Source organism: Dendrobates tinctorius, unplaced genomic scaffold (genome assembly GCF_039654945.1).
Source record: "Dendrobates tinctorius isolate UK_male_01 unplaced genomic scaffold, ASM3965494v1 ptg000140l, whole genome shotgun sequence".
NCBI classification, from domain to species: Eukaryota; Metazoa; Chordata; class Amphibia; order Anura; family Dendrobatidae; genus Dendrobates; species Dendrobates tinctorius.
The window spans coordinates 15,338,782-15,357,779 of NW_027361808.1; the positions used below are offsets into that span (position 1 = coordinate 15,338,782).

General features: G+C 44.1%; 1 protein-coding gene across 1 annotated transcript in view; it reads left to right on the forward strand.

Annotated features, from left to right (window-relative positions):
- FNDC1 (fibronectin type III domain containing 1) overlaps positions 1-18,998 on the forward strand; it is a 383,993-nt gene that overhangs the window by 300,704 nt on the left and 64,291 nt on the right. Inside the window, exons 13-14 of the mRNA XM_073545156.1 lie at positions 8,715-8,858; positions 10,121-10,351. Coding sequence (XP_073401257.1) covers positions 8,715-8,858; positions 10,121-10,351 — 375 coding nt within the window. The remainder of the gene's footprint in view (positions 1-8,714; positions 8,859-10,120; positions 10,352-18,998) is intronic.

Below are 18,998 nucleotides of genomic sequence, written 5' to 3' on the forward strand. Positions count from 1 at the left end.
AGAAAGACAGAGAAAGAGACTGATAAGATTGATAACCTAACCTTCCATGAGAGAGAGAGAACAGATTGGAACGAAGGAGAATAGAAGGACAGTGGGAAGCTGGTTGAAGAAAGAGAGGGTACCCTTCCAGTCCAGAAAGCGCAAAGGCCGGGGCCCGGTCCCCAAGGTTGATTGGATCTTTATGTCCGGCAACAGACACCGGAGGAGTAGTGAGCCACTAACGCCTTGCTCCCATCATAGACTTGGGACACAACAGCAACTGAATAGAGAGCCGGGATGCAGAGTGGAGTCCCCGAAGCAGGCTACAGCTGTCTGTCATACAAGTAAATACTAGGAACACCTAGAGAGAGGCATTCCAGGGTAACTAAGTACTGGAGTGCTTCGCACCTAAAGGCGCATTGGAGGAGTCGTTCAGTAAGGTACATGTTGGCGGAGTGTGGAAGAGAGAATCCTATCCTGCCTGGAGGTTGGCTGGAGCCCTGGCCTGGAGAACACAGTACGGAGGCAGGCAGTTGTGTGAACTGCAAACAGTGAGTAAAGCTTTGGAACCGCATACTCTGGTGTCCTCCAGTTATTCCCGCACCACTACACCTGGGTACCAGCCTCCATACTATTCTGCGACTCTCCTCATCCATTGCACCTACACTGCCCTGGGACTACAGCTCCACCTGTGGGGAACTATACCATCTCTGCTGCACCACACCATCAGTCCCAGAGGATCTGTATGCAGCGTTGGCTTACCATCTCCCTTGCCAAACACCACGGGTGGCGTTACGAACTATTCATATAAACTTTAACACCATTAACATCACCGCCATTGATATTGGGCACCCAGGGCCACGGACCGGGTCATTGCTGCTGTGACACATTCCCCTGACACCGGCCCGGTACCGAGTACCCCACAGCCCTGGGAGGGCGACCCAATTTTGGAGTCACGAACAGGATGACGAGACCCGATGCCATCGGGTTCTGTGTGCCTTGGATTTACAACTTTTGAAAATGTGCAGAAGACCAAATTTAATAGACTGTAAAATGGACATTAAAAATGGCCGCTGGCGCGGAGAAGAAGGGCGTGAAGAGGTGGGAGGTCCTAAGAAAAGACGGCGAAGAGTATTGGACCGTCCCTGCCTGAATTACTATGTGACCGATGCATGGCCCACCCCCCGAGGGGTTCGTATACTGGCTTGGTATGGAGGCACGGGAAGAAGATGCCACCCCCGGAAGGAGGGGCATAGGAAGCCAGTGGCGAGCAGAAGGGCGGAGCAAGAAGAACGCCAGAACGCCATTTTGGAGAGTGAGGGAAGGAGGCCTGCGGAGCGCGGGGAACCGGATCTCGCTGGCGCCATGGCTGACGGCTCCAACCCGAACTCTGGAATGAACCACCAGCAACTGGAAGCCGAGATCGCTGAATTTACAGCCAGTCTGCAGCTGACGAAGGAAGCCTTAGAGAGGCTGAAACGGCAGCACGCCCCCCCGGCGGGGCCTACACCAGCGGTACCACCCTCTCCATCGGTACCCGCCGCTACAGCATTGGACTGTCCCCGGGCAACGCTGACCTACACATCTACTTTGACCGTGGGGTTGAGCACCACCGGCCCGGAGAGGTTACCGGAGGACCCGGGAGTGGAAGCAGAGCTCCCGCCTGGACCGGGCACGGCTGCGCCGGTCCCCACAGAGGCCCCTGCGGATCCAGAACCCACAACTGCTCCTTCATCATCTGCAACGGAGCCGAGGCCGCACCGCCGGGAGACCTCAGGTATGTCCGGCGCCCCTTCACCCGAGAAGACCCGGGGTTGCCCCACCGTTGCAGCGGCCGGCCAGGTTGTACTAGACTTGGTCTGGGACTGGGAAGCCAGTCCCCGGGGGGAGACACCGGAACCCCCAATGGTGGTGTCGCAGGCCCCCGTAGGCAAAAGCAGGTCCTGGGAGGAGGAAGAGCAGAATGAGGTCTATCGCCGAGCCACCATTAAAAAACTGGCAGCTGAGTACCGGGAGAGGGAGCAGAGGAGATTGGCTGTACTGGGCCCGGATCTGAAGAGAAAAGAGAGGACCCGTGCTGGGCATTACAGTTCCCAGGATGCCGTAGGATGGGGGCAGGTCCTTAACGTCAATCAAGAACGGGGGTTCGGATTTATTGCAGACCCCAAGAGGATAAGTGACTAATTCTTTAATCGGAGGGACATTGAACCCCACTTGCCCAAAGGACACCCTAAAAGAGACCTGCAGCCTTGGGAATATGTGACCTTTACCCGGCATGAGGGACTCAGGGGATGGTACACCCTGAATGTACGCCATATCCCTACAGAGTTCATCGAGAGGTACCTGCCATCAAAACCCGTCAATGCTCCATCCACTGGTACCCCACAGACTGCTCAGGTACCTGTTTCCAAGAACCAGGCTGCTATTGCATCATCTCCAGTTCGGCAGCCTAAACCAAAGATCCCTGGCTTGACACCGTGGGAAGAGGAGTACCTGCGGATTGCTAGTGACTACTTGGAATCTAGTAGCCGTTAAAATAATTTACAAAATCTTGTTACCCAGGAGGGTTTTGTTTGCACCAGTTGTGCCTTGGTTTGCTATCATGTTTTTCCGGCAGCACTTTTGTTGCCTGCTTTTGATTGGCAGTGTTTTTTCTACAAATGGAACTGTGGAGATCATGAACGCTGTGTGATCCAAAACTTTTATTGTCAATAGTTTGCACCCCTTTGGGTTTCTTGGTTTTACATATAAAGACTCTTTGCGAAGATGATGTTTTTGAATGGACACTTTTAGAAGAATGATGTTTACCTCAAGGGACACTGCAAGAAATCCCGGCTGGGAGCAGTGTTCAGCACTTTGCAAGAATTTTGAATGTTTTATGATAACGTATTTGATAATGTTGTGTCTTCTGAAAAGTAAATGTCTTTTATAGCATGTTTTATACAGAGAATTAGAAACTTTTTGAGATAGAATGTGATAATTGAATAAAGACTGAAGAATTGAAAGTGACAGGTGACAGGCCAAGCGTAGATGGTCAGTGTCTTGCGTCCAGTAGAGAAAGAAAAAGAAGATGAGAATAATTGATAGAAAATGTAATAAAGAAAATGTGTTGAGTATAGCACTTTGAACTGAGAATTGCACTTAAGTAAATTTTTGATACTAAGATAGGAAGTTAGCCTGTTTGTAACGTTATAAGAAATGTGCCTCCTACATTAGGAAGATTAGATAAGTATTGTTAAACAGCATTTAAAAAATTTTGTGTGTTCCTGTATTGTACTTTTGTTGTCTTGCAGCCCGCAGATGTGCTGTGTTTAACGGGGGGTATGTGGCGCCCCTGAGGCTTCAGTCGCCACAGAGGTACTGCACCTTCTCCTAAGGTGTAGTGCCCCACCATCCAGGTAAGGTGGGAACTCCTGACCACACTCCACACCTGCTTTCCACACACAGGATAGTTTAGTGGGGCCACCTAACAGCTTCATGCTGAGGGTTAGCAGAGCACCCCTCGTGGAAACCTGCTTCGTAACACGAGATGTGCTGGGAGGCGGGTGGAGTGAGATGATACAAAAGAGTGGGAAGAATGAGAGATAGTTGGTTAGTTGGAGAGGAGAGAGAAGAGTGAAGATGGGTGTCTGAAGGACGTGCTGCAGCAGGTCCCAGTGATCTGGGCTGCTGGCACGAGAAAGACAGAGAAAGAGACTGATAAGATTGATAACCTAATGTTCCATGAGAGAGAGAGAACAGATCGGACCGAAGGAGAATAGAAGGACGGTGGGAAGCTGGTTGAAGAAAGATAGAGAACCCTTTCAGTCCAGAAAGCGCAAAGGCCGGGGCCTGGTCCCCGAGGTTGATTGGATCTTTATGTCCGGCAACAGACACTGGAGGAGTAGTGAGCCACTAACGCCTTGCTCCCATCATAGACTTGGGACACAACAGCAACTGAATAGAGAGCCGGGACGCAGAGTGGAGTCCCCGAAGCAGGCTACAGCTGTCTGTCATACAAGTAAAGACTAGGAACACCTAGAGAGAGGCATTCCAGGGTAACTAAATACTGGAGTGCTTCGCACCTAAAGGTGCATTGGCGGAGTTGTTCAGTAAGGCCTCTTTCACACATCCGGTTTTCAGCATCAGGCGTGATGCGGCGAAAAGTGTAAAAACCGGATCCAGCGCCGGTTGCCACCGGATCCGGTTTTTCCCCCATTCAGTTTCATTATTGCCGCATCGCGCCGGATACCTATGCGGCGTATCCGGTTTTTGCCTGATCCGGCAAAAACAGCCTGTCTGGCGTCTGGAAAAAACGTTCCATGTAACGTTTTTTTGCAGCGCCGGACCGGCTTTTTCCACAGCGCATGCCCGGACTCTGTGAATGTTAACCCCACAAGTGCCCGGCGAGAGAGAGAGAGAGATCTCTCTCTGTCACCCGGACACTTATGAGAGATCTCTCTCGCCGGGCACTTGTGGGGTTAACACTCACAGTGTCTGGGTGAGAGAGAGAGATCTCTCTGTGGGGTTAACCCCACAAGTGCCCGGCAAGAGAGAGAGATTCTCTTGCCTGGACACTAAGTGTTAACCCCCCATGTCTCTCTCTCTCCACCCCCCTCCCCTCCCCTCCCCTCTCCTCCCCTCCCCTCCCCTCTCCTCCCCTCACCTCCCTTTCAGCAGCTGTCTCATTGGCTGCCTCTGTCCACCTCGTCCTGCGGCTCCTTTAATAATGTCCGAGCCGTATCGTCTCGCCGCACACACATCCGGTGTCACGGCTGCAGGCTGGATCCGGCGGCCCGGCTTTTCGCCGCACGCCGCCGGACCCCACACACCGGATGTGTGAAAGTAGCCTTAGGTACATGTTGGCGGAGTGTGGAAGGGAGAATCCTATCCTGCCTGGAGGTTGGCTGGAGCCCTGGCCTGGAGAACACAGTACGGAGGCAGGCAGTTGTGTGAACTGCAAACAGTGAGTAAAGCTTTGAAACCGCATACTCTGGTGTCCTCCAGTTATTCCCGCACCACTACACCTGGGTACCAGCCTCCATACCATTCTGTGCCTCTCCTCATCCATTGCACCTACACTGCCCTGGGACTACAGCTCCTCCTGTGGAGAGCTATACCATCTCTGCTGCACCACACCATCAGTCCCAGCGGATCTGTATGCAGATTGGCTTACCATCTCCCTTGCCAAACACCACGGGTGGCTTCACGAACTATTCATATAAACTTTAACACCATTAACATCACCGGCATTGATATTGGGCGCCCAGGGCCACGGACCGGGTTATCGCTGCTGTGACACATTCCCCTGACACCGGCCCGATACCAAGTACCCCACAGCCCTGGGAGGGAGACCCAATACGGACCCACAGTAAAACATCTGATTGGAAAGTATAAATGGTGTTATAAAATATTAATAACTGCAGAGTAAAAAAACGGATTGCATACAGACAGCACACAGATGACAAGTGAGAAAAAAATTGTCCCACTTTCTAGATTTTTTGTATGCTCGTGTGAACCCAGACTATTTTTTATGTACACTCTTTTCAGCGTACACATATACAGTATGTATACACAGCGCTGCTATATGGACAGTACATGCATATCAGCTCTGCTACGTACACAAACAGCTCAGCTACATGCATATTTATATACGTATATACACACAGAGCTCTGCAAATGCATTTATATACAGCTGTGCTATATCCACATTTGCATACAACTCTGCTAAATGCGCATAACATATACAGCTTTGCAAATGCATTTATTTACAGATCTGCAAATGCACATTTACATACAATACCGCTCTGCTACATGAACTTTACATAATACATACATTTCTGTGACATGCACATTTATATACACACACTGCTCAGCTAAATATACATTTACGTACATACACAGGTCTGCCATATATACATTTATACACACATACACTCACACACACTATACATTACCATATTTTGTTTTACACGTCCTTCCAGGCATGTGACTTATCACCTCACCTGAAAGGTCCTAGAGCTAGTCAGGGAGAAGGTTCTTCAAAGGGTACTTTTTTAGCTGCACAGGATGTGAAGGCTCCGTGCAGGTCCTAGTAGCTTCCACTCTTGTCCTGCACTGATCACATAGATCTGTGTGAGGCAGAAAGTGAGAGAATGATTCTGTGTCAGCATTCTCCTGAATACTGTACATGTGGGAATTGCCTGTTTGTTGGAAAATCCCCACATGTATTCAGGCTGTCTAGCAGCCACAAATCATGCAACTCTGGCGACACAAACTAAATCTCTGAGCATGCCAAAATACTCGGAGATCACCTGAATATGCTCGGAAACTCGAGTAATGAGCATACTCGCTCATCACCATTAATGAGATTTTGGAGCTTCGGGGCATTCTGTGGGCAGCCTATGGGAGGGAGGAGGTCTTCATGTGGTGCTCTGCTTAGTTATTCATCTATATGGCTTCTGACAGGTCAATGACCTCTCAGTGACTTGCCCCCTATTTTACATAATGAATCTTATATATATTGAAAAAAAAATCACCTTCTGCAGGCAGGCGACGGCGATAGATGATCCCATCTATAATGGGAATTTAATTTTTTTATTTGATGGTATACATAAATTCATTAAAAAAAAAATCAGTCTCATCATGGCACTGGCCGATAGCCGCTACTGCACAGGCACCAGTGGTGCCATCTTACTAGAGAAAAAAAGCCTCCTCTAAGATGGCACCATCGGCTCCTGTGCAGTAGCGGCTATCAGATCTTAGTGGAGACGATTTATTTTTTCTCTAGCAAGATGGCGCCTGCTCCAAGAAAATGGTGACGGCTGCAGCGCATGTTCAGTAGTATGTTGGCAAGCAATGCTCCCAATCTGTGCAAGTGCCGCCAACCATTGAGCTGCGCTTTCTCAGATTAAGAGCATTGCTTGCAGTTAGATGCTACAGCACAGGTGCAGCCATCATTTTGCAGGAGTTAATTTTTTTTTTAGAGACCACAATATAAACTGCACAAGCGCAGTATTTGAAATAAGAGGCAGGTCACTGAAGGTTCATTGACCTGTCATTTAAGTCCACAAGGATTAAGATGAGGATAGAACACCACATAAAGCCTCCCCTACAGGCCACCCCGAAGCACGAGAATCTCATTAACTGAAAACTGCAAACAAAGATTAAACAACAACCACAAGAAGGATTTTTTCAATCCAGGTATCATTTTAATCAGTATAACAGCACCAACCTAACTCTGTCTGTAGTTTACTGAGCACAATCCTGCTGACCGGTTCACTTTAAAGGGTTAGTCTGAAACCCAAAAGTATATTTCAATTAATAAGTCTTTAAAAATGAATAACTTTTGTAAATTAAGTCATGGTCACTCTGTAGTTGACTGAGCACAATCCTGCTGACAGGTTCACTTTGAAGGGTTAGTCTGAAACCCAAAAGTATATTTCAATTAATAAGTCTTTAAAAAATGAATAACTTTTGTAATTTAAGTCATGGTCACTTAGTTCTGCAGCTTAGGGTTTTGTTTATATTACCCATTTCCAAAGATGATTCATTTGAGAATTCCCAGTGCATGATGGGATACTCAATCGAATCATCATCTGCTGGCTGAAAATGCTGTCACTCCCATTGCCCTGAAATGAAGTGTCATCGGGGTGGAGGCGGGCTGGGACTCTCTGACACTCCCATTACTTTGTTTACTGCCTTGAACTGAAGCTCATTTCTTGGGCTGGTCCCTGCTCTGTCTGTGCAGTGTCTCCCGTGTGCAGTGTCTCCCCCGTGCGTAGTTTCCACCAGTGCCTTGTATGATGAGTGCTGCGTCCGGTCTGCTCTGCTTGGCTGAATAGTAATAAGCCAACAGCAGAGCGATGTCACCATACCCAGTGTGCAGGAGGACTAGCGCCGCCCCCGCAGATGATGTCACTATTCTCTGTCGTGCATAGTGACACTGCTCTCTCATTTAAGGTTTTTTTTTTTACTTAAATTCATGTTTGGGGCTAAAAATAATTTTTGCTATTGAATTTCATCACAAATGTTTCACTGTTTTGCTTTACAGGCTTTTTCTCCTTGCACTCAAGTTTAATGTAGTATTTAGCCATACAAAAAGCTGATAGGAGATCAGAAAAAGACAGAAAGAAAAGTTGAAAACTTTTCTCTTTGATTGTTCATCAGATTGAGCTCACTGATGGATTCTCAGGTAAAGAGGAAAGGGTTCGGCCACTTTCTCTAGTTAGTGCAACTTTCCTCACGCACTGACTAGCACAGTCCATAAAATGGCTGCTGGTGACCAGACCTGTCCATCAGCCTCCTTCAACAGTAAAACACCTGGGAAAGCTGTTTTTCTATTGGCTAGTCTGGTCACATGCTCCTCCACTGTCAGCCATTTTATAGACAGAAGTGCTGGTCAGTGTGTGAGAAAAGCTGCACTAACGAGACAGTGGGTGAATTCTACCTGAGACAATCAGCCCTGTATTGTGTTCCGAAGAGTGTATATGTTGTGCTTGCGCAAGACATGTGCGTACAGCAGTGAGGGGATACAGTGGCTTCACCAAAGGAGATGTTTTTCTTTAAATATTATCAAACTATTTTGCATTTCTAGATAATGCACCCTGTTATTTATCTTTTTTAATCAAAACTAAATAAATTCTAACTATGGTAAGTTGTAATATTGCTGCCTCTTAAAGTGGTAAGAATATTGAAAATGAAAAATGTTAATGAGATTTGTGACTTTTATTGACGTGACATTACATCATTTTTAGATGAGTTAATTGAGACAACACGTCGTCCAATTATACATACTACAACAACACGGCCTCCGATTATTATTGAGGATCTCGAAATAAGGTCATTCGATGACAATTTGGTGTCTGAATTTGATGCAACAGGCAAGAAAAGATTTACTGGTATGTGTCTAGCTGTGAAAAGAGATGCCTTACTGCAATAGTTTGCATGTTTTATTTTCAGGTTTTTTTAAAAAAAGAAAAGTATCAAAATATGGCATTCGAGTAGTATGCTGTTTATTTAGAATGTAACCAACATTATTAAAGTGAAGCTATCATTAGAAAATAACCTATTCTTTAAATGTTTTTTTGCTAAATGTATTTTTTTTATTTTTTTGTCAGTGTTTTTTTCCAAATCACAATGTATTAAAAATGAAAAACAGAACTCTTGCCGTCTTCACACTGACCACTCTAATTTCCAGGTGTTTAAAGAAACACAATATGAACATAAGCCACAATGGAGAGTCTTTGACCTTAACTTTTGTACTGAAGCATCTAATGAGTGCACGTAAAGGTTATTGTGAAAAGAGGGGTAGCAGGGTCAGCTGTGACATCACTTGGTACACACCTGCCCTGGATCGAGGCTTTGCTCCCTTCACCTTGTTCCATTGATCACTCTTGTGCTCCACATCAAGCATTGCAGGTTGCCCAGTGTATGACATCATCTCCCTAAGATAATGGCCCATTAGGTCACACATCTTTTTCTTGAGATTTCTATTGAAGACTCTAATTTTCTGTACTTAACCTCCTGTACACATTGTGTTTACCTGATTCCTTTGCTGTATACTTCATTTCATCCATTCTGCTACTCCCAAGACTCCCATGTGTGCCACACTCCCCTTGTGCCATCCTGTCAGCTGCACTGACGCCAAGGGTTTGTGTACCCACCCGGGTCCATGTTACTAGATGAGCCTTACATCACTTTTGTGATTGGTGGATTCTGTATTATTAGCTGTGTATAGAGTTGTTAATTATCATTGTAATCCTGCCTCTGATGATATGGAGAGTGCTGAAAAGTCTTCCTGAAAGGACAGTAAGTATCTAAAAATACTGGGCCCAGTGTGAAAAAAATGCCCCCAAAATTCTTAACACATATTTAACAATAATTTTTTTTAAACAATTTTCTGATGATAGCTTCCCGTTAAAAGCAGAAATGTTGATCTGAGCCATGTGATGCTAAATAGCATTTTTTTAAGGATAACATTGTTTGATGAAATGTACATAGTTAAAGAAAGTATCTAATAGTAATTGTGAGAATAAAAGCTTGAGCATCTAACACAGGAGTTTTATTCTATGTATCAGTGTAGCAGGTAATGAAAAATAAGATGATTTTATTTACACTTGTGAAATCTTTATGAATGTGGCACCATTTCTTATTTTCCTAGCTCCATACGTTTCATATATAAGTAAGGACCCAAATACCCCATGCTCACTCACTGATGCCCTAGAACACTTCCAAGTGGAGAATCTGGCTGATCTTTTACCTAAAGAAATGAAAGACGGAGTTCTACCACCTCGAAATATCTCCTATAACATCACTGTTGTGGCAGTTGAAGGTTGCCACTCCTTTGTTATCTTAGACTGGGCCAAACCAAAGAAAGGGGATTTCATTACAGGTAATTAATATTAATATTTGCAGACAAGAAATATAATTAATGGCAAAAACTAGGTGATATAAGGCATGACTAGATGTATATTTTGTTTAAAAAAATTCAACTTTTTAACTTTCTTTCTGTAAATGGAATCTGTCACTAGATTTTTGCTACCCCATCTGAGTGCAGTATATTGTAGGTTTCCTGACCCTGACTCCAATGATGTGTTACTTACTGGGCTGCTTGCTGCAGTTTTTAAAAAAAATCAGTGTTTTACCTGATGTAGATCTAGCACCTGTCTAAATGTTGAGCTCTGTACACACATGTATACACTGTATAAGAGTTTTCTCCCCATGTACAGTGTATACATAAAGCTAGCAATCAATGGTGGGAGTGAGGTTATACAGAGTTCAAGAATATGCTTGACTACCTGACAGCAGGTTTACTAGTCCTCTAATGATAATCTCCTGCTGATAAAACGGTGATTTCATCCATACTACTGCAAGCAGCCCTGTTAGGCTAGGTTCACATTAGTGTTTCTGTACGCAGCATATCATCTACATGCAAAAACACATGCAAATGCATGTTTATGCAGCGTTTTTTATCCCCATCATCTTACGCATGACGGAAAAAAAACGCTATGTGTGCATGCGTTTGTATGAGTTTTTGCATGCGTTTGAGTTGTTTATGCACATGCGTTTGATAGGACAATGCTTTTCCAGGAGAATTTCCTTGACACTAGAAACACACAATGGGCATGTCTCATGCGATTTCTATATATAGACACACTGCACAGATGAAATCCTCGTCTTTTGCTGCTGTATCCAACATTAGCATGGAGAGCTTCAAGCTTAATCTTGATTTGTCGTTGAAATTGGCTGCAGCATTTGCTGTGGCTTGTAATGAAGAAATAAGAAGACAAAGACGGACAAGTCATCATTGATGTTCCAGAGAGCCGTGAAGCCTACCACTCCTTGTACACAGAGTTGTGTGAAAACCTGGAAAAGTTTTTTGAGTACGCAAGAATGTCGGAACAGCGCTTCAATGACTTGCAGCTACGTGTCTGAGGATCCATCACCAGGCAGGACACACAGCTACATCGAGCAATTCCTGCTGAGGAGCGTCTGTTGGTGAACCTAAAGTACGTAATGTTGAAAAAGAAACACCTGTCATTAATATTATGAAATGTATTTTTTTCCCATTTTCTGTTTCGGAGATTCCTGGCTACCGGAGAAACCTTATAATCTCTACATTTTCTATTCCGCATTGGAGTGTCCACCTTTTCTGGGATTGTTGGAGACACCTGCCATGCTTTATATGATGTTCTGCATGAAGATTTCCTCCCCCAACCCACAACTGAACTCTGGCTGGAAAATTCTGGAGAATTTCTGGAGATTTGCAATTTTCCAAACTGTTTGGGGGCTGTGGACGGCAAACACATTTGGATTATGAAACTAGCTGTAAGCGGATCCAAGTATTTCAATTACAAAAAATACTTTTCAATTGTTCTCATGGTGATTGCAGGCAGCACCAGGACGGCAGCACCAGGATGGCAGCACGAGGAAGGCAGCACCAGGATGGTAGCACCAGGACGGCAGTCTGGGACCAGAGCAGCAAACAGTCTACAAGGAACAGAAAAAAAAATAGTACAGAGTACAGACTGCAAAGACAGACAGACATTTTCAAAGCTTCTATACTTACATCCAAAGTCTGGTGCCTGCATCCAGAGTCTTCAGAGTAATTAACTTGCTGTGTCCTCACCCCCTTTTATACTCCTTTGTTTTAGGAGTGGCTGAAACCAGTTCCTGGACATGTTCAGTCTTAAGTACGCATGCATATCAAACGCATGCGTACGCATGTCCTTGCGTAACAATGCGCTCCCATAGACAGTAATGCATTGTTTTGATGCACTCAATCTGCAATCATCCGCGTGTGCATGGCTGCGCATAATTGACGCCTCAAAAAATGCAACATGCTGCATTTGCCGCACACCACGTAACGACGCATGCGTAAGCATCCGCATGCGAACACATGCAAATGCATGTCCCTGCGTACAACATGTTAAAGATATCTAAGCATGACGCATGCGGATCATACGCTGCGCACAGATACGCTAATGTGAAACCAGGCTAATGATACATTGCTAGAATCAGTAGGTGGCAAAAACCTAGTGACAGAATTCCTTTAACTTTTTGCATAACTATTTTACTAGTGCAGTTTCACAACCATACACACCACAAAACTGTGGGATGTTGTTGCATTTTGCTTTTTGGGCTTGTATCTTCCTGGTATTTTTTTGAGAAGATGGATTTATTTTTGTTAAGAAAATGTAAAAATTAACAAAAATATACACATTTCACTGTGCAGGTCTGTCATTGTACACCTGTTTAAAGGGTATCTGTCAGTGAGATCGACCCCCCAAACAGTATGGGCATGCAGGTCTTTGAAATGTATATACATCAACACCTTTATTTCTTCTATCTGTTGCTTAATTCCAGAATAATTACCATTAAATTCATATGCAAATTAAGCATTTAGTGCTTTGGTCATCAACAAGCCACTGCCCCATAAGGTTACCTCCTCCTATGGAGGCTCACACTGGACATGAGGAGGCTATAAAGGCTCACACTGGATATGAGGAGGCTATGGGGGCTCACACTAGACATGAGGAGGCTATGGGGGCTCACACTGGACATGAGGAGGCTATAATGGCTCACACTGGATATGAGGAGGCTATGGGGGCTCACGCTAGACATGAAGAGGCTATGGGGGCTTATCATCATATGTGTGGGAAGGCTACTTGAGGCTCATACTGTGTACATGGATTCTATATGGGGCTAATACTATATATAGAGAAGCTACATGGGGCTTATGATGTATATAGTGAGGCTATGTGGAGCTCATGCTGTATATAGGGAGGCTATGTGGGGCTCATGCTGCATATCGAGAGGCTATGCGTGGCTCACACTGTATGTAGAGAGGCTATGTTGGGCTCATGCTGTATATAGGGAGTCTTTCTTGGCTCATGCTGTATATAGGGAGGCAATGTGTCATTCATGCTGTATATAAGGAAGCTATGTGGGGCTCATGCTTTATATAGAGTGGCTATATGGTGCTCATGCTGTATATAGAGAGGCTATGTGGGGTTCTTGCTGTACATAGGGAGCCTTTTTTTGTGTCATGCTATATAATATAATCTGTATAATTAAATAATTAGCTGTATCACATCAAATAATTATAATAAATACGTTCATTTTAATATTGAGCAGAATTAATTTCAGCCTATTTGTTCGGCCCTCCATAACAGTCATGGTGTTATGAGCGGTGGAACGCACTAAATAAAATTAAAATAAAGTGCGTTCACCGCTCGGGGTCCATCGTGCGATAGATGACAACACCGCTGCTGAAAGAGGCAGGGCACTCAGGCGGTGATGTGCACAGGACTTTAGCTGCAGTCAGTGCACCAAAGCAGACTCTGTTATATGCACAGAGCTGCTAACAAAACATAAATACCGCTGAATCTGTTTAGGGTCACAGACTTCAGCGAGGTGGACACGGTATTAAAGGTCACAGAAACAGCCTTAAACACCAGGACTATCCCCTCTAGACCTACCGTAAAACTTAAGGTATGAGGTGTCGCAACTGCGAACACCCGGGAGGCTGCAACCGCAGCGTGGCGTGAACAGAGCCGCAAGCAAGGCGCTGCAAGGACGCTGACGCAATGCAGGACGCTTAGCTGCTGCAAAAGTTATGGCTGGAGCGCGCTGGCGTTGCGCTGCTACTGGCGGCTGCCCAATCACTCACACAATCGTAATATCAGAGGGAAGGGGTTTCATAATAAGTCATCCACCAATCCAAGCATCCATCACCATACACACAGCAGCAGTATGAAAAATACTAGCGCATGGCGGAACGGCCATGCGCACTTTTTATAGCGTACGGGACCTGCCGGAAATCTCCAGAGCCCTGAGCATAACCAATGGAATCAGGAGCAGGACCTGAGCACCTGACTCCTGAAGTCCAATGGGAGCTCATCCCATGAGCATGCTCAGAAGAAGGGACGAAGGACTTAGCCTCTGGAGACAAATGTGAGGATCTGTGTTCCTGCATAGGTATTGTAGACACCAGATTCCTAACACATGGTCTCTCATGTGGCCCCTTGAGAAAATTAATTGCCCAACCCCTGGTTTATACAGGTCTATTAGACACCCCTTAATGGTAGCATATGGCTTCAGGGGTGTAGTTTTCAGAGCAAGAGGAACAGAGCTATTTAATTATATATAATCTGGAAATGTAGGCACTGTTTATAAAAATATACAAAGATGATACAAAATGGGAACGAATCAATACAGTATATACAATTACACAAAATAAAAAGGAATAACAAAAGAAGTACTAAACCTGATTTTGCAGGAATGGCTCTTATCTTTATGGAGGCAAGTAATCCGATTGGGAAATGGAACACTCTCACAGAAAACTATGTCTTCCAAAATGAACAATTCCAAATACCCAAACTCTCATTTTTAATAGATCAAGGTTACACCCATATACCTCCCTTGGATAACTCATATGGGGGCAGGTTGCTGGATGTGCTAAGTCTTTTAACAGATTATGAGATCCCCAACTTTCAGGATAGCTTCGCCCCTGGAGGCCCTAGGCGGTAGATATTGTCACATTTTGCCTTTATATTGAGATAAAACATGTCAGGGCTAGCTTCATCCTTTTGAACAGATATTAAGTTGGAGCAATTCTAATGGACTTACAGTGATATCTGTGAATGCGTTATGTTTGCCTCTTCACTACTGTACCGATAAATATTGGATCCATGCAAACCCCAATATTCATCACTGACCACAGGCTCCAAAGTGTCTCAGAAATTTCCTATGAACAAAGGAAGTCCCTGTACTTCTCCGCTTTTGAATAAACAAATCCTAGCCTGGGTAGCTTGTTCTCAGAACAGATCTCCTGTTGTAATTTCCTGTTCATGACAAGAGGTCCCTAATTAAATAGAGGTTGAAACATCAGCTCTCTCACTTCCCCAGTTATACAATTACTGCAGCTTGTCTCTTCCTCAGTTATAATTAATCCCATATGTTCAATGTGAGGGAGATATGTCCCGTCTCTGGAGATGTCTGTTTCTCTATCACAAATTGCTTTGTCATATACTTACTGCCTCATTGCATATCATTCAAAATACTAATTACTTGAGAATGTAGAAAATATTAAGGTGTCGATGGAGTTACACACGTGGTCAAAATTGTTGGTACCCCTCATTTAATGACCGAAAAACCCACAATGGTCACAGAAATAACTTGAATCTGAGAAAAGTAATAATAAATAAAAAATCAATGAAAATGAACAAATGAAAGTCAGACATTGCTTTTCAACCATGTTTCCAAAGAATTGAAAACAAATAAATAAAACACATGAAATAGGCTTGGATAGAAATGATGGTACTGAAGCCATCTTAAGCCGTCGTACTTGAGGCCATCTCAAATATGAGCGTTCTTTTCCACATTGCTGATAGTTTATAATTGGAAACGTTCTTCTCTATAATACATTTTTTTTCTATGGAAGAATAACACCATACATGCTGCTCAGACAAGAACTTAATGGAAGCACATTAAGAAATCTTTTGTACATGTTCCATACACACAACTTGGCATTGTGCACAAGTCCTAACACTGGATTTTCTTTAAACCTAAATGTTAGGGAATTATACTGGAATCTGAATATGAATATACTTGGCCTTATGTAATCACTTTTTGATAAGGCATTGTATAGACTTGGGTTTTATTTTAATGCAATCACAGAAGAAAAATATGTAGGAGTAAAACATATAGTATATGGAGAAAATAATTTGAGCAGACATCTGTTTCCATGCTATTTGGTCACAGTTATGGAGAGTTCATTTCCAGCTACTGCAGATGGAAAATGGAACTGATCCAGATGTAAAGCACATGTCTGTGATTGTGAATAATACATTGATTTGAGAAAGAATATTGTTAAAATACACGTTGCTTCAAAACTAACTTGAGAAAGAACATTGTGTTACATATAGGTTATGTGGCCTAAGGATATCAGCACCCTTTATCAAGGTGTGCAGAATTAATAGGCAGCTTGTTTTCCTCAGGCAGAATGGGCCAAAAAAAGAGATTTATTTGACTGTGAAAACTCGAAAATTGTTAAGTCTTATAGTAGGAGGGCCACAGTCTTGATATTGCTAATATATTGGGGTGTGATCACAGAACCATCAAAAATATTGCTGCAATTAGTCAACAGGCTTGCAAAAAACATGTTGTGTAAAAGTATGCCAAAGATTTGAGAAGTATCAAACCTCATGTAACTAGGAACACATTATCCTCCAGTGCTGTCATATTCCAGCACTGCAACCTCCCTCGAGAGCCCATAAGAACATGGTGTTCAGTGCTCAGAGACAAGGCCAAGGTAAGAAATAGAGATGGGCGAACCCGAACAGTAAAGTTCGGGGTCCAAACCGAACACCTACTGTTCCGGCACCGACACCCAACACGGACTTCACCAGGAAGTCCATGTTACTGTTCAGATTCGGCACACCGAAAACTGACTGTTTCTCACTCTGTCACTTTCTTTTCAAAAGAAAGCTGACACTTTTAACTTCTGACAGTTAGCTGGAACACTGGAACGTGGACAGAATTTTTAGTTACAAAATCTCTTATGATGAGTGAAATCCGATAAAAAATTGGATTGCACTCTGACCAATATTACTCAATGAGTTACATCTCATCTGTGTGATTTTTTTTTTCTCAGCTGAAATCATACTGAGATAAAAATCACAACATTCTGCAATTTGCCACATATTTCGGATGAGACTCGCCAATGCAAGTCAATGGGTGTGATAAAAAAAATCGCATGGCACTTGGACATTCGAGTATTGTCTGATTTTTATACACCAACTAGCTGAAGAGCCCGGCGCTGCCCGGGCATAGTAACTAACTGTGGTTAGTTATAGCAAATTATAATTATCATCCATCCCATAGTCCCGTGCCCATATACCCATCATACATATCCACCATCCCATATGCCCGTGCCCATATACCCATCATACATATCCTCCATCCTATAGTCCCATGCCCATATACCCATCACACTTCCTCCATTCCCTAGTCCCATGCCTATATACCCATCATACATAATCGCCATCCAATAGTCGAGTGCACACTTACCTATCACACATCCTTCATCTCATAGTCCCATGCCCATATACCCAACATACACATCCTCCATCCCATAGTCCCGTGCCCATATATACCCATCATGCATATCCGCCATCCCATAGTCCCGTGCCCATATACCCGTCATACATATCCTCCATTCCATAGTCCCGTGCCCATATATACCCATCATACATATCCTCCATCCCATAGTAGAGTGCCCATATACCCATCACACATCCTCCATCCCGTAGTAGAGTGCCCATATACCCATCATACATCCTCCATCCCATAGTCCCATGCCCATATACCCATCATACATATCCTCCATCCCATAGTCCAGTGCCCATATACCCATCACACATCCTCCGTCCCATAGTCAACCATTATGACATCATAATGAGCGGCAGGGCTTGCAGCCTATGATGAATCAGCGTTGCCATGGCAACCATTGTGACATCATAATGAGGGGTGGGGCTTGATACGCACACACTGTTTCCCCATTATGTAGATAGGGGCATTATGACATCATAATGAGGGGCGGGGCTTGACGCACACACACTTTTTCCCCAGTATGTAGATAGGGGCAAAATAGTTTGGTGAATTGGAACACGCAGGGTTAAAATTTCACCTCACAACATAGCTTAGGACGCTCTCGGGGTCCAGACGTGTGACTGTGCCAAATTTTGTGGCTGTAGCTGCGACGGTGCGGATGCCTATCCCGGACATACACACACATACACACATACATACATAAATACATACATACACACTTTGAGCTTTATATATTAGATGTCTTGAAAAGGCGGCAATACAGCAGCCATGTACAGTAAAATCACACCTGGACCCAACGGGATAGAATAGATGGATTACATACCTTATAACCTTATATACTGTATATCATCGCGAGACACTGAACAGTAGTAGCACACGCTGCTCATTGTCTCTGCTGGATGGCAGGCTGTGTAGTCGCATCATGCAACAATGCTGCTTGACTTCTAGATGTAGCAGAGCTGGATCTGTCACGGGACAAATGGATTATTATCTTCTCAGCGGAGAGGTGAGAAATATGGTTATTTATTATTTTAATTCTCTCACAGGGGACATTGGCTTCAGTGGAATGGGCAATGGCGTAAAATTGATTTAATTAAGAAGATTACAGGAATCTGTCATTATTTCAATTAAAGGACTTTATTCTGGGTGTGTGTTTTTTATACAATATCACTGTGGGGTTAGTAATGGCGGTAACTTATAGACGTCTCTCCATTACTAACCTCTGGGCTTGATGTCACCTGACAATACAAAGGTGACATCAGCCCCCCAACTATCACCCCACTTGCCACCGCTACATGGCAAGTGGGAAGAGAGAGGTTAAGTGCCAGAATTGGCAAATCTTATAGATGTGCCTTTTCTGGGGCGGCTGAGAACTGATGTTTTTAAACAATCAAACATGGTCAATTGATTAAATGGGAGTCAAT